This window comes from Balaenoptera physalus (assembly GCF_965194825.1).
Source record: "Balaenoptera physalus genome assembly, chromosome: 1".
Classification (NCBI taxonomy): domain Eukaryota; kingdom Metazoa; phylum Chordata; class Mammalia; order Artiodactyla; family Balaenopteridae; genus Balaenoptera; species Balaenoptera physalus.
In genome coordinates this window covers 174,633,159-174,648,337 of record NC_138882.1, presented here as the reverse complement: position 1 = coordinate 174,648,337, position 15,179 = coordinate 174,633,159, and the positions used below count along the sequence as shown (strand labels likewise).

The following is a 15,179-nucleotide window of genomic DNA, read 5'->3' as shown; positions in this document are numbered from 1 at the left end:
TCGGGGTGGCGGCCAAGTTCTAGTTCAACAATGCACCGCGCTCGGCTCAACCAGCTGCGAGAGGGCAACTCCATGGAAACCAAAACATCACAACTCTGTGGAGATATCGCGAGAAGTACGGTTGCTCCAGCTGTGAAAGAGGAGGAGCGAGGGCGGGAACAGAGAGCGAAGTGGGAGGAGCCTAGGCACTTCAGAGGTCCCCCCGCGGGAGACTTTCCCTCCCAGCGGCGCCCCCTCGTGACTGCGCTTTACATAATCGAGGCCGCGCGCGTCATAAGTGGCGTACTCCAGTCCAGACCGAATCAGAGTCGTAAGAAGCTCCGTGTTCCGCCCCTTCCTCCTTGATAGACGTCAAAATGAACCTGTGAACGGGCGCCCAGCGCCGCCGCGCCCGCCTTGGTCCGCCCGCACCCGAGGACCCGCCCGCCTGCCGCAGCCCGCAGCCTGCCGCCGCCAGGTTGTGTTTCAGACTGTCAGATAAAGCGGCGGGCCGGGCCGGTAGGGCTGTGAGCACGGCCCGGGCCGGACATGGCGGCGCTCTACGCCTGCACCAAGTGCCACCAGCGCTTCCCCTTCGAGGCGCTGTCTCAGGGGCAGCAGCTGTGCAAGGTGCGCGGGCTGGGGCGGCAGCCGGGAACTGGGACGCTGGAGGCGCGGCCCGGAGCTCCCGGTTCTGTGGGGACGCCCGGCGGGGTCCCCCGGGCAGGGCGTGGCAGGCCCGCCTAGCTGAGGAACCGCACCCGCTCCGCCGGGGGCTGGCGGGGCACGTGGGGGAGACCCGCGCCGTGTCCAGGCCCCAGCGGCCGGCGTGTCCGGGTGCTTAGCAACCGCGAGGGATTGTTCTCGAACCCCGTGAGGTCGGGGGAGGGGACAGCTGGTCCCCCGCTCGCCCTCGACCAGCCGCGGCGGAGATCCCTCTTGGGCTGGCTTCCCCCCGCGCCGGGGTCTGCTGGGTTTCAGGCTTAGGGACCTCCTGCCCCGCCTGGGACAGAACTCCAGAGTTGGGTGCTGTCTGGGACGATCGTGTCGAACTCGGGCGCCTCACGGGCACTTTTCAGCCAGTCCCAGAGTCAGAGGTAGCCAGGCTTTATAATAAAGCCCCACAGTCAAACGCACGAAGCAAAAGGATGATATTTCAGCTTCTAGTTAGTGACCTTCTGCCCTCGCCGTAACCAGCTGCTGATCAGTTTTTACCCCTGAAGGTCCAAGTTCTCTTTTTTTCTTTTAAGTTGCTTCATCTTGCTTTGCCTATTTAAATGAATAGAGGTGCTGTGAAGCGACAGTTAAAAGTCACCAAGCCGGCTGGAGAGTGATGTTGAGATATCTCCAGATAATCCAGAGTTTGTGTCTCTGGTATGGCTAACTCATAATTGTGTGTCATCATTGCCTCCAATGGCCATGACTTTGTCTCTTTTTGTTTACTAGGTATGAGAGAGCTCAAAAAGTCAAATGTCTGAATGCCTTTTTGGCCTTAAAAAAAATACGTATTTGATTATATGTTTGTGTATTTATTTATTTATTTTAAGGGAGTTTTATATATGTAAGCAATAATGATTTTAATGCAGTGCTTTGGTTTCACAAGTGAACCTGCTCAAAAATCATACAGTGGCGGAGGCAGAACTGGACTAGAATCCAGGGCTTCTCATTCCCTAGGTCTGAGGCTTATTCATACCTTTGTTTTACAATTTATGACTAGTTCCATATAAATTCTTACTTAACTCCCACATCAATGCAGGGTGGTGGTGCCAGTTTTACAGACAAAAAAAATTAGTCCCAGAAAGTTTAAGTGACTCACTCAAGCACAATGGCTATGCTTGGAATAGTACCCAGGTCTTCTGCCTCCTACTGAAGACTCTCTCCATTTCTGACTGACTTTTAAAATTATATCCTCATTTCATATTTCAGGAATGTCGGATTGCACACCCTGTTGTGAAGTGCACCTACTGTAGGACTGAGTACCAGCAGGAGAGGTACAGTTTTCATTGACCACGAAAGATGCTAATAGGCTTTTCGTTTTAAAATCTGTAATCGATTGCATTTCAATATACAGATCTGTAATCAGTTGCATTGTAATATATAGATCTGTAATCAATTGCATTATACACAGATTCTGCCATTTCCTGTTATAACACAATGGAGGTAAAATACACATATTGTTCCCTAGTTATTCATTAATTGCTTAAATTATTAGTTACTTATTTTCCACATCCTTGATAATTTTATATTGTGGGGTTTTTTTAAATTAATTAATTTATTTATTTATTTATTTATTTTTGGCTGCATCGGGTCTTTGTTGCTGTGCGCAGGCTTCTCACTGTGGTGACTTCTCTTGTTGTGGAGCACGGTCTCTGGGCACGCGGTCTTCAGTAGTTGGGGCTTGCTGGCTTCAGTAGTTGGGGCTCACAGGCTCTAGAGCGCAGGCTCAGTAGTTGGGGCCCATGGGCTTAGTTGCTTCGCGGCATGTGGGATCTTCCCGGACCAGGGATCAAACCCGTGTCCCAGGGAAGCCCTATATTATGGTTTTGACATTTTTGACACTAAGAAACCAACCCCACAACAGTAAAACATGAGCCTTGTGCTCTAGTATGTTTATATGCAGAGTTTGAAGAATTTATAAGCCAAAAGAAGATACTTTTGAAAATGTGACACTCTGATAAAGAGTTTGTTACCCCTAGTCACATTTGAAAAAACTCACTTGCCTTTACACTTGCCTTGTGTGAATCTCATTTTGAAAAGTGTGAAAAATATTTAGGTGTGAATGAACACACATCTTTGGGGGACTTTTTAATAGCAGCAAGGTGGTTTATTGGTAGAGTAAGTTAAACTTTTGGGGAACTGTGGCTGTAGGTAATATTGCCTTAAGCAGGATGGGGTCTGTTTGCCAGCTCACACATGGACCCAGAAGCCTAATTTCAGTCAGCTTCATTTCAATTCTAGGAATATTTTCCCTGACATTTCGTTATGTATATTTTCAAAGAAAAAAAAAGCTAAAAAAAACTAGATAGTTGGGGCTTCCCTGGTGGCGCAGCGGTTGAGAATCTGCCTGCCAATGCAGGGGACATGGGTTCGAGCCCTGGTCTGGGAAGATCCCATATGCCGTGGGGCAACTAGGCCCGTGAGCCACAATTACTGAGCCTGCGCGTCTGGAGTCTGTGCTCCGCAACAAGAGAGGCTGCGATAGTGAGAGGCCCGTGCACCGCGATGAAGAGTGGCCCCCGCTTGCCGCAACTGGAGAAAGCCCTCGCACAGAAACTAAGACCCAACACAGCCATAAATAAATAAATAAAAATTAAAAAAAAAAAAACTAGATAGTAAACACTCATCTACCCACTACTTAGCTTCTACAATTTACATTTACTGTATTTGCATCTATCCATCTCTCTATCCATCAGTGTATTAATCCATCGTATTTGTGATGCAGTTTAAAGTTGTGGACATCAGTGTACTCGACCCTAAACACTTCAGCATGCATATCATTAACTTAGAGTTCAATATTTGTTTATGGTTTCTAAATTTTTTTAGAGGTAAAATTTGCACACATTGAAATGCTCAAATCTTAAGTGCATCATTCGATGAGTTTTACAAACAGTATGTATCTGTGTAATGAAACACACAGAATATACTCTGGAAGGTTTATATTTTAGCTTTTACATTTAGGCCTATGATCCCTTTCAAATTTATTTCTGTGTGTAGGGTGAGATTTGAAGTTTAACCCTTAATTCACACCATACATAAAAATTAATTCAAGATGGATTATAGAAATAGGTTTTTTGCATTTTTTTTCTAAGATGTCAAGAGCATTTGTATATATTGATATATATGTCCCACTCCTTGAGTAATAAATCTAAAATAAACCCAAATGTTCAACATCACAGAATCACTGATGCTAATCCTCTTTCTAGAGGTCTCTTTCAATGTACTTCAGTTCCTGAACTGCCTTTTTTTTTTCTTTTTGGCCACCCTGTGGCTTGTTGGATCTTAGTTCCCCACTAGGGATTGAACCCGGGCCACGGCAGTGGAAGTGCTGAGACCTAACCACTGGACCCCACTGGACCACCAGGGAAGTCCCTGAATTGCCTTTTTAAAATGGCAGAAAATTGCCCTGGGAAATATTTTGTTTGAATATCTCATTTTAATTTAATGTTTTTTACTTTGAGGTTTTTCTTTTGTCTTTTAAGTTTATAGTCACTTCGATAGGAATTGTATGGGGAAAAAATCACAAAGTAGCGATATACTGGATTTTTATGTGATTTTGTTTTTAGCCCCCAAATATTGTTTAAACTGTTCTTAAACATCAAGCATTTGTTTGTACCTCCCTTTGTGAAGGGTTAGACTTTATTTGAAGATAATTTTTTTTCCCCAAGGCAGTTTATCAGTTTAGGCATGTAGGTAATATGACTTGGATCTTCACAAGGGAAAGGGCGTGTTTATTTTTGTCAGTGCTTAGCTCTTAGAGAAATTGGAAATATTGAAAAAATATTTGGTGTTAGCATCTATTTCCCCACATCGGGGATTTTCATATACTTTTACTTACAGAGGAGAACATAGACAGAGTAAGGTCAACATGGATAGAGTCTCTGAGCTTATATCCCAAAGACAAATACTTTACTCTTCATCTCAAATTTCTCAGCTGGTCGTCTGAATTGAGGAGAATTAATTTCTTTTCTGCTAGTCCATTTTGGTCTAACATAATATTCTTTTGAGGGTCCTTTGCATATCTGATAATTTTACTTAGTGGTACTTGGAGATGTCATAATCAGAAATAACTCACTCTCCATTTTAACCAAAGCCTCCTTGTATTTGAGCTAATAAAATTTATAACTACAGAATAATTAAAAGAGTTACTGGCCAGATACTCACCCTTCAGTTAATCAAATGTCCAAACCATATTCCACCTTGGCATTTAGTAATGAACAAATTCCTTGGACTTAAGGAAGAATCAGTTTTCAGATGTTGTAAGTAAAATGATTTTTTTCTTATAAAGCCTTGTGTCTCTTTCTTCCTTAACAGTAAAACCAATACAATATGCAAGAAATGTGCTCAGAATGTGCAGTTGTATGGAACGGTAAGTAGGGTTTCTCTGTACCTAACAGTGAGTAGTCAGGTCTCTTGGGACCTTACATTCTGTGGACTATTAATATAATTACAATATTTTTATTAGAAGACCTAGTTATGTGTAAAAATGTTCTCAGAAAAATTTATGTAGTGTTTTAGCTTTCAAACTTAGCTAATACTTAGTATTAAGGAGTTCTGTGTTTATAGTCACTGTGGCAGGATTGTGATTATAATTTTCCTTGAGAAGCTTCAGTAACCAGTATGTAAAGAGAAGGGGAATGATGAATCCTATGACGTGACCTCTTTGTTTGGTAACAGTTGACTATTCATTTTGATGAATGATTTTTTTTTCTTTCAGTGTTAGGGTCCAGCATACTGTGTCCTTGCAGGCATTCTCCCCACACGTTTATACACTGATAATGTCAAAGAGGCCTTTTCAGAAATTTGGACACACTTGCTCATTTCTCCAAGAGCTGGTTCTGTTGAATTGGTTAGAGAAGTCCCAGCATATATGCTAATGGCTTTTTGTTATTTGTTTGTTTATTTATTTAAAAATCAATAGTCCTGTGCAGAAAAACACTTTACATGGTGTTAGGAATTGGGCTTTATTGGATCAGTGTAAAAGGAAATTTATGAAGTTGGGAATGCATGTTTACCATGACTAATGAACTATGTATGATAGAAATCATTGCTTTAAAAAATGCACTGGAAAAAAAAATGCACTGGTATTTTACAATATACTTACTTGACACTTTTTTTTTCTCTTTAAGCCCAAACCTTGTCAGTATTGCAACATAATTGCAGCATTTATTGGCAACAAATGCCAGCGCTGCACAAATTCAGAGAAGAAGTATGGACCACCATATTCTTGTGAACAGTGCAAGCAGCAGTGTGCATTTGACAGGAAAGATGATAGAAAGAAGGTAAATCTCTGTGTTTTTCTTGATATTTTTTTCTTTCAGAGAAATTAAGGTGGGCCAGTTGTGTTAAAAAGACATATAACCAAGATTGATTTCTCAGTTCCTCTCCAAATTCTGTTATTGACTTTGAAGAAGATATTCAGCCTTTGTTTTCTTCATTTATCAAATGTGGACCATTGTATTCTAACATTTCATAGGTTAGTATTTCATGAGAATTTGAATTACAGTGTTCAACATCCCTTGTAAGTGAAGTGGTGATTGGCAAAATTTTACAAAACTCTTTAAAGGAGAGATTGTGACTTAAGCAGGGTATAGTCTATTACCAGTTTTACTATCTTTTGAAGTTAAAGACCACAAGAAGATGATATAGATAAACCTCTATGTGGAATGATGGTACCTTGGTGGAATTAAAATGGTTTAGATTTGGTCTGTTTAAAACCCTCCAGTGGCTTCCACTTGCACTTAGAATGAAACCCAAAATCCTTCCATAGCCTGCAAGGTCCATACCTGACTCTCAGTCTCATCTTCCATCACACTCCCCTCCTCCTCCCTTGGTCCAGCCACACTGGCCACCTTTCAGTCCTTCAGATATGCCAGTCTCATTTCCACCTTTGTGCCGGCTGGATTTGCCTGATATACAGCCTTCTCCAGAGTGTCGTAACTGGTTCCTTGTGTCAAGTCTCAGCTCAATTGCCAGCTTCTCACAGAGACCTTCTTTACTAACTCCCCCAGTCACTCTATCATAGTACCCTGTTTATTGTCTTCATAGCATGTAACGTTATGAGAAATTATCTTGTTTGTTTACATGTTTGTCCACTCCCACTAGAGTATGAGCTCTTTGTCCATCTTGTTTTCATGCTGTATTACCAGCAGCCTGGCACATAGTAGGTACTCGATAAATATTTTTTGAATGAAAGAATGTAGTACAGAAATTCTCAGTGTCCAGAGATGCTTTTCAGAGATGCTTAGGCTCTCAAAAGCTGATTCGTGGTAACCAAATTCATTAATTTACAATGGGAGGAAGTAACTTTCCAGTGACCAGAATACTCCTGCCTGCCAACCAGGGCACCTCTTCCCTGAATCAAGATACTAGAGAAGCTGAATTAGTAATCAGAAGGTAACATATAATAATAGTTGGAGCACAAGCTTTTTAGTCCCATAGAGCTGGGTTCCAGCCCACTTCTGGCTTAGCTGAATGATCCTGGGCAAATTATTTACTCCTGTTGTGCATCAGTTTTGTCATCTTTACTGTGGGAATAACAGTAGCTACTTCACAAGGGCATAGGGAGATTTAATTGAGATAGGTATATAAAACAATTTTGAGCCTAGCATATACTATACTTCATTAAATGGTACCTATATTATTATTAATTGGATTACACTAGAATTCATTGTTTCTACTTTCTAGTTACAATCCTATCATAAGAGTTTGCGTATTTGTAGGCATCCTCAATCACCTATTTATAAACTTTAGGAGGACCAAGCTTAGGGATTGAGGGTGGATGATCTGGACTCAGAGTGCCTGGGTTGAAATCTTTGTCTGTCACTTACTTGTTGTGTGACTTTGGGCGAGTTAATCTATCAGTGCCTCAGTTTCCTCATCCGTAAATGAGGCTGATCAGACCTCATCGTTTTTATGAAGGTCAAGTGTAAACCCCTTCAGAAGGAATCTGGCACATGATTAAGTACTCAGTGTTATCTATGATTATTTCTTTATGATAGTTTAATTCTGAGAGGGTGATTTTATATTTTTAAAGTTTATTTGTGAAGGAGAGATCTGAAATAAAGTGCCCTGTGGTTCAGTGTGTGATTTTCATGTTTAAAACTGGCTCTCTTTTCAATGCAGTTGCTTTGTTTTCAAACCCTTCTTCAGTGAAAGCTCTTTCCTGGGCAAGGTCTCCTAGAGTTTTTTTGTGTTTTTTTTGGCTGCATTGGATCTTCGTTGCTGGGCGCAGGCTTTCTCTAGTTGCAGCGAGTGGGGGCTACTCTTTGTTGCAGTGCGCGGGCTTCTCATTGCAGAGCACGGGCTCTAGGTGTGCGGGCTTCAGTAGTTGTGGCACGTGGGCTCAGTAGTTGTGGCTTGCGGGCTCTAGAGCGCAGGCTCAGTAGTTGTGGCACACGGGGCTTAGTTGCCCTGTGGCATGTGGGATCTTCCCAGACCAGGGATCAAACCCGTGTCTCCTGCATTGGCAGGCGGATTCTTAACCATTGTGCCACCAGGGAAGTCCTCCTAGAGTATTTTAAAGTCAGATCTTAAGGCCATATCCCATAACCATGAAATGCAGCAAACTGAAGTTTGGTTTCAAAATTCATTTATACATTCGTTAACAAATAATTAGATGCTTATCATGTCTCAGACACTGCTCTGGGTATTGGAAATACACTGATGAACTAAGCAGAAGAGACCTTATTCTCTCAGAGCTTTTATTTATGTGTGTAAGAGATGGATGAGAACAAACAAGGAAATAAATGAACACAGATTTTAGGTGTAAGTGCTATAAGGAAATAAGGTATATGGTGGAGAGTGACTGGGGAGGCCAGTTTAGATTGGGCAATCAGGAGGACCTGCATGGAGATAAAATCTGAGCTGAAACAAGAAAGATGAGAAGGAAGCAGCCATGGGAAGCTCTGGAGGGCAAAGATCCTGGGAAGAGAGACCAGCTATGAAAAGGCCCTGAGGCAAGAATGAGCTTGGCAGATGGGAAGAACAGGAAGAAGGCAGAGTGAACAGAGAATGAGATTATAAAGGCAGGCAGAGGCTACATTTAAGTCAACATAGGCTATGGTAAAAAGTTTAGATTTTATATTTTAAGGCGAGAAGAGACATAATCAGATTTACATTTAAGAAGCCCTCTTTGGCAGCTATGTGGAAATGGTTGATCTGGAGAAAAATAGCGAGATCATTTAGGTGGGTCTTGCAGTTGTGACAGGTAAGAATGGCTTTGCTTGGGTGGAAGCAGTGGAGTTGGAAAGAAGGGGATAGATTCAGACTGATGACTTGTTAATAGGTGAGGAGAATGAGGTGCAAAGAGGCTTTTGCTAACAAGATAAATACTTTAGGTAAATGATGGTCTGGCTTACCCATGTTCAAGATGGGGCAGAAGATCTAATTTAGAGGCAAGACATGAAAACTAAGATTCCATAAAATATCAGCACACTCCCTCCCCAACCTGAGTAATTGCAACCAGCTCTGCTGCCCTGCCACTTGTACCAGGCCACCCCACAAACTTAGTTTTGCAATCTGAGTGCTGTACAGAGGCACCCCAGCTTCAGAGGATTGTGGAAGCCCCATTCTGCTTTCCTAGCCCTGTGCCCTGCACCCTGGTGCAGAGCTGCTTCTGCCCAAAGTGATCAACTTTTTCTAAATCAAACAAAGTGTCATGGTAGGCCACCACCAGGGATTGGGGCCCTGGAAGCTACTTGCCCATCAGTCTTTTTCTGGAGACATTTCTTTCCATCTGAGAAAAGATATCCAGCATACCATTTTATGAGCCATTTATAAGGTATTAACGCTAAAGTATAGGGCTTCCCTGGTGGCGCAGTGGTTAAGAATCCGCCTGCCAGTGCAGGGGACACGGGTTCGAGCCCTGGTCCGGGAAGATCCCACATGCCGCAGAGCAACTAAGCCCGTGCGCCACAACTACTGAGCCTGTGAGCCACAACTACCGAGCCCATGTGCCACAACTACTGAAGCCTGCGTGCCTAGAGCCCGTGCTCCACAACAAGAGAAGCCACCGCAATAAGAAGCCCACGCACCACAACGAAGAGTAGCCCCCACTCACCACAACTAGAGAAAGCCCCCGCACAGCAACGAAGACCCAGTGCAGCCAAAAATAAATAAATAAATTTAAAAAAAAAAAAGAAAAAAAATAAAGCTAAAGTGTGAATTTTTTTTTTTTTTTTTTTTTTTTTAATTTTTGGCTGTGTTGGGTCTTCGTTTCTGTGCGAGGGCTTTCTCCAGTTGCGGCGAACGGGGGCCACTCTTCATTGCGGTGTGCGGGCCTCTCACTGTCGTGACCTCTCTTGTTGCGGAGCACAGGCTCCAGACACGCAGGCTCAGTAGTTGTGGCTCACGGGCCCAGTTGCTCCATGGCATGTGGGATCTCCCCAGACCAGGGCTCGAACCCATGTCCCCTGCATTGGCAGGCAGACTCTCAACCACTGCGCCACCAGGGAAGCCTAAAGTGTAAATTTTATGTTTCATCTTCTGTCTTCTCTTTTCCCTGCTGTGTTTTCCTTGATGAGCACCATAGAGATATTTGTGTCTTTTGAAATTCTTATGGGAACTTTGCTCTGGTCTGTGTTAAGTTGAAGAAAAACAGAATAAAAAAATATATAAAATTAGCAGCTCATTTTTATTTTACTTATTTTTTAAAAAAATTTTTTGGCCATACCACACAGCATGTGGGATCTTAGTTCCCCACCAGGGATCAAACATGTGCCCCCTGCAGTGGAAGTGTGGAGCCTTAACCACTGGACCGCCAGGGAAGTCCCCAGCTCCTATTTTATTAAGCAATTTTTATGTACCTTGCACCATGCTTTACCTACATTATGTCACTAGATCCTTGCACCAGCCCTCTGAAGTAGGTACTATTATCCTTCATTTTATAGTTGAAGAAATTGACCCCATGAGTACCCAGCTGACTTCCGTAAGGTCACACAGCTTGTAAGTGGCAGATCTGGACTTAACCAGAGGTTCTAGCTCCTAATACCCATGTTCTCAGCCACTGCACTAGCACATTCCTTCTTCTTTATCTTTGTCTCCTCATCTTTCAGGTAGATGGGAAATTGCTATGCTGGCTGTGCACACTTTCATACAAACGGGTCCTTCAGAAGACCAAAGAGCAGAGGAAGCACCTGAGCAGTTCTTCCCGTGCCAGCCACCAGGAGAAGGAGCAGTACAGTCGACTGAGTGGTGGCAGCCATTATAACAGGTAACCCCGAGATGCATGAGATAGGACTAGAGGTGCTGGGAGGTCAGATGTAATACTCACACAATTAGCCATGGAAGATACCATTTTGTCTAAATTTTCCTATTTTCTCTCTAGTTATTAGTCTATAGAGGGAATCTCCTTTGTCGTATTTTGTAATTCATGTATCATCCAAGGGCCAGAGAGACTTCCATAAGGCATCAGGATTTTCTGACTTGGTTTCTGTTGTGTCTTAAAAGTTTGTGGAACTTACTCTACTTTAACATGTAACGTTCTCCCCTCCGTTAGAGTGGGTTATCTCCCTAGAAGATTGGACATTTCACAGTCTGAGGGATGCAGCTTTTTTATGTATATTGGCTAGGAGATTGATAGATATTCTAGGTTTGTCCTTGTGAGATCCAGTCAAAATGATGTCCTTTCATTATTGTCTTAAGCTTCGTTTCAGGGTATCTGTATAGTTGTTAAGAGTTCTGGCTTTGGATTGAATCCTGGGTCTGCCAAGTTTTCTGTATGGGATCTTGGGCAAGTTTTTTCATCTGTGAAATGAGGGAAATAATAATATTACCTCATGGAGTTGTTGCAAAAATATATAGTATGTGCATAGTGATTAGTTTTATAACCGGCATATAGGAAGCTTCAATACGTTTTAGTTATTCGTTGTTATTATTACTATTGTGATTTTCTTTGTTCATTGTTAAGTACTTTCATGAGCCAGGTTCTCTGCAAGGAATGCAGAGATAAGTAAAAGAATCACGCTACTATCCAAGAGTATGCAGTCTGGTAGGGAAGACAGACCTGTAATCAAATCATTGCAGGATAATTCGATGGGCATCACAGTGGAAACATGTCAAAATACAGGCATAAGAGGCAGTGGTAATTAACTGCCTTGGGAGGTTAGGGAACGAAAGATCAGAGAAATGCTGGTGTTGGAGCTAGATCTTAGGATGAGTCAGAATCATCAGATAAGGAATGGGCAGAGACATTCTAGGCTGAGGGAATAGCATTTGCAAAGACACGGAGGGCATGAGACCACACGGAACTTGGGAACAGCAAGTCCTTTTATTTTGCTGGAGCTTATGATTGGGAGCTGGAATATGGGAGGAAAAGGAATCCAGCGGACCTGGTAAGGAGCATGAACTTGATCTTAGTGATCTTAACGGGAAGCCACTGAAAGGATCTATGCAGGAGGGACCAAATCTGCATTTAAAAAAAAATTAACCCAGACTACTGGGGAGAATGCATTGGAGGAAAAAGAGGCTGGGGGCTAGTTAAGAAGCTTTGTTGTTAAGAGTCCAGATAAGAGATGTTAATAGAGAACCTCAACTGAGGCAGTGACACTGAAGAGGCAGATTCAGGAAGATACTTTAGAAGGAGATTTTTGAGTAAATTAAATAATGTGATGAACAGATAGATGGACAGGAGCTGGGTGAGTAAAGGACAATTCTCAGATTTCTTACTTGGGTGAATGGGTAGATCCTTATCTGAGAGAGACTATAGGAAGGGGGAAAAAGAAGTTCAGTTTTGGAAAGTTGAGTTTAAAGCATCAAGAAGAATTATTTAGCTCTTTTTCATGGCACCTTGGAGGTGAACGGCTGCTTCAGGATGAAGCTGAACATCTCTTTCCCAGCCACTGGCTGCCAGAAACTCACTGGAGTGGACTATGAACGCAAACTCTGTACCGTCTATGAGAAATTTATGGCCATGGAAGTTGCTGCTGATGCTCCAGATGAAGAATGGAGGGGTTACGTGGTCCAAATCAGTGGTGAGAATGACAAACAAGGGACCATGAATCAGGGTGGCACGACCCACGGCCGCGTCTTGCTTGCTACTGAGTAAAAGCATTCCTGTTACAGGCCAAGGAGGACTGGAGAAAGAAAGTGCAGATCTGTACGGGGTTGCATTGTGGATGTCAATCTGAGTGTCCTGAATTTGGTCATTGTGAAAAAAGGGGAGAAGGATATTTCTAGATTTACTGATACAACTGTGCTGCATCGCCTGGGGCCCAAGAGCAAGAATCCGCAAACTTTTTAAGCTCTCTAAAGAAGACGATGGGGCTTCCCTGGTGGCACAGTGGTTAAGAATCTGCCTGCCAATGCAGGGGACACAGGTTCGAGCCCTGCTCTGGGAAGATCCCACATGCCATGGAGCAACTAAGCCTGTGCGCCACAACTACTGAGCCTGCGCTCCAGAGCCCGCGAGCCACAACTACTGAAGCCCACGCACCTAGAGCCGGTGCCCCGCAACAAGAGAAGCCTCCGCAATGAGAAGCCCGCGCACCGCAAGGAAGAGTAGCCCCTGCTCTCCACAACTAGAGAAAAGCCCGCGCGCAGCAACAAAGACCCAAGGCAGCCAAAAATAAAAATAAAGAAATTTATAAAAAAATAAAGAAACAAAAAAAAATAAAGAAGATGATGTCTACCATTATGTTGTGAGAAGGCCCTTAAACAAAGAAGGTAAGAAACCTAGGACTAAACCACCCAAAATTCAGTGTCTTGTTGCTCCACATGTTCTGCAACACAAACGTTGGCATATTGCTCTGAAGAAACAGCGTACTAAGAAAAATAAGGAAGAGACTGCAGAATATGCTACACTTTTGGCCAAGAGAATGAAGGAGGCCAAAGAAAAATGCAAGGAACAGATTGTCAAGAGACAGAAGCTGTCCTCGGTCAAAAAGAAGACGTTCTAAAGAGTAACAAATAAATAAGATCCGACATCAAAAAAAAAAAAAAAAAAGAATTATTATTTAGTGGGAGTTTAGCCTAGAAACCTTCAGAGAGGTTTGAACATGAGCCATTGATAGCACATAAGAGTCAGTGGTAGCAGAGATTATTTTAAAATGTGGATTTCTGTGGCCCTACCCCAGAGTTTAATTCAGTAGAATCTAGGATAGAGTCCAGGAATCTCCTTTGTTTTATGAACATCTCAGATGATTCTGATGCAGGTGATCTGGGGAACATCATTTCTAACCACTAAGATAGATAGTTGTTAAAACCATGCTCTTGAATGACACGACTCAGGTTGGAGGCTGAGAACAGATTCTAGAAGCACTCAAGTAGGATGGAGTGAATATTTGAAAACCAAATATCTGATCAGGGTTAATATCCAAAATATATAAAGGACTTAACAGTATGGTGTTTCCTCAAAAAATTAAAAATAAAACTATCATATGATCCAGCAATCACTCCTAGGTATATATATGAAGGAACTGAAATCAGTATCTCATATAACTTTATTCATAATACCTAAGCTATGGAAGCAACCTAAATGTCCTTTGAGGGATGAATGGCTAAAGAAAATGTGGTATATACATACAATGGAATATCCAGCCATTAAAAAAAAGAAGGAAATCCTGCTATTTGCTACAACATAGATAAACCTGGAAGGCATATGCTAAGTGAAGTGAGCCAGAGAGAGAAAGACAAACACCATGTGGTATGACTTTTATGTGGAATCTTAAAAAAAATAAAGCTGATTTCATAGAAATAGAGAATAGAATAGTGGTTGCCAGGGGCAGGGGGAGAGGGAAATGGGGAGGTGTAGGTCAAAGGGTACAAACTTTATAAGAAGAAGTAGTTCTGAGGATCTAATGTGTAGCTTAGTGACGATAGTTAATAATACCATATTATATGCTTGAAAGTTGCTGAGAGTAGATCTTAAGCATTCTCATCATTAAAAAAAATAAAAGAGGGAATTCCCTGGGAGTCCAGTGGTTAGGACTCTGTGCTTCCACTGCAGAGGGCATAGGTTCAATCCCTGGTCGGGGAACTAATATCCTGCAAGCCACGTGGTGCAGCCAAAAAATAAAATAAAATAAAAGAATTAAGTATGTGAGGTGATGGGTGTATTAATTATCTTGATCTTGGTAATCATTCTATAATGTACATGTATATCAAATTGTCACCTCGTACACTTTAAATATGTACAATTATATTTGTCAGTTATTCCTCAATAAAGTCAGGGGGGAAAAAGGATGGCATGGTCAGTGGTTTCAAATATTGAAAAGAGACCAAGTAAGAAAAGGTCTGAAACATCCTTTGGGCTTGGCGACTGGACATCCATCAAAGTAAGAGGGTTGCAGACTAGTTTTAGGGGGTCAACTTATTGGGGCTAAAACTGATCTTCAGTGTTGTTGTGGGACTCAGACACCAGAAGATTCACAGAAATAGAGTGAGGAAGAACTGGACTTGGAGTTCAAATATGTCAGCCTGGTGTCTAGTCCCAGCTTCACTGCTAAGTAGCTGTATATCCCTGGGTAGGTCAGTTAACCTTGATA

The 15,179-nt window shown here is 42.5% G+C and overlaps 1 protein-coding gene and 1 pseudogene across 3 annotated transcripts in view; both read left to right on the top strand.

Moving 5' to 3' along the window:
- The first annotated feature begins 323 nt into the window (after nt 1–323).
- Nucleotides 324–15,179, top strand: part of FAM76A (family with sequence similarity 76 member A) — a 29,952-nt gene continuing 15,096 nt past the window's right edge. Inside the window, exons 1-5 of one of the 2 annotated variants that reach the window (XR_014257437.1) lie at nt 324–609; nt 1,906–1,970; nt 5,011–5,065; nt 5,826–5,978; nt 10,752–10,909. Coding sequence is in view for 1 of the 2 variants with exons in the window: in XM_082441135.1 (XP_082297261.1) it covers nt 529–609; nt 1,906–1,970; nt 5,011–5,065; nt 5,826–5,978; nt 10,752–10,909 (512 nt within the window). In the remaining variant the exon portion in view is untranslated. The remainder of the gene's footprint in view (nt 610–1,905; nt 1,971–5,010; nt 5,066–5,825; nt 5,979–10,751; nt 10,910–15,179) is intronic. The other variant, XM_082441135.1, reaches the window with a different exon arrangement.
- LOC309650315 (small ribosomal subunit protein eS6-like) lies at nt 10,918–15,172 on the top strand (annotated as a pseudogene). Its single transcript has 2 exons — nt 10,918–12,976; nt 13,340–15,172. The product of its transcript is annotated as a small ribosomal subunit protein eS6-like (transcript).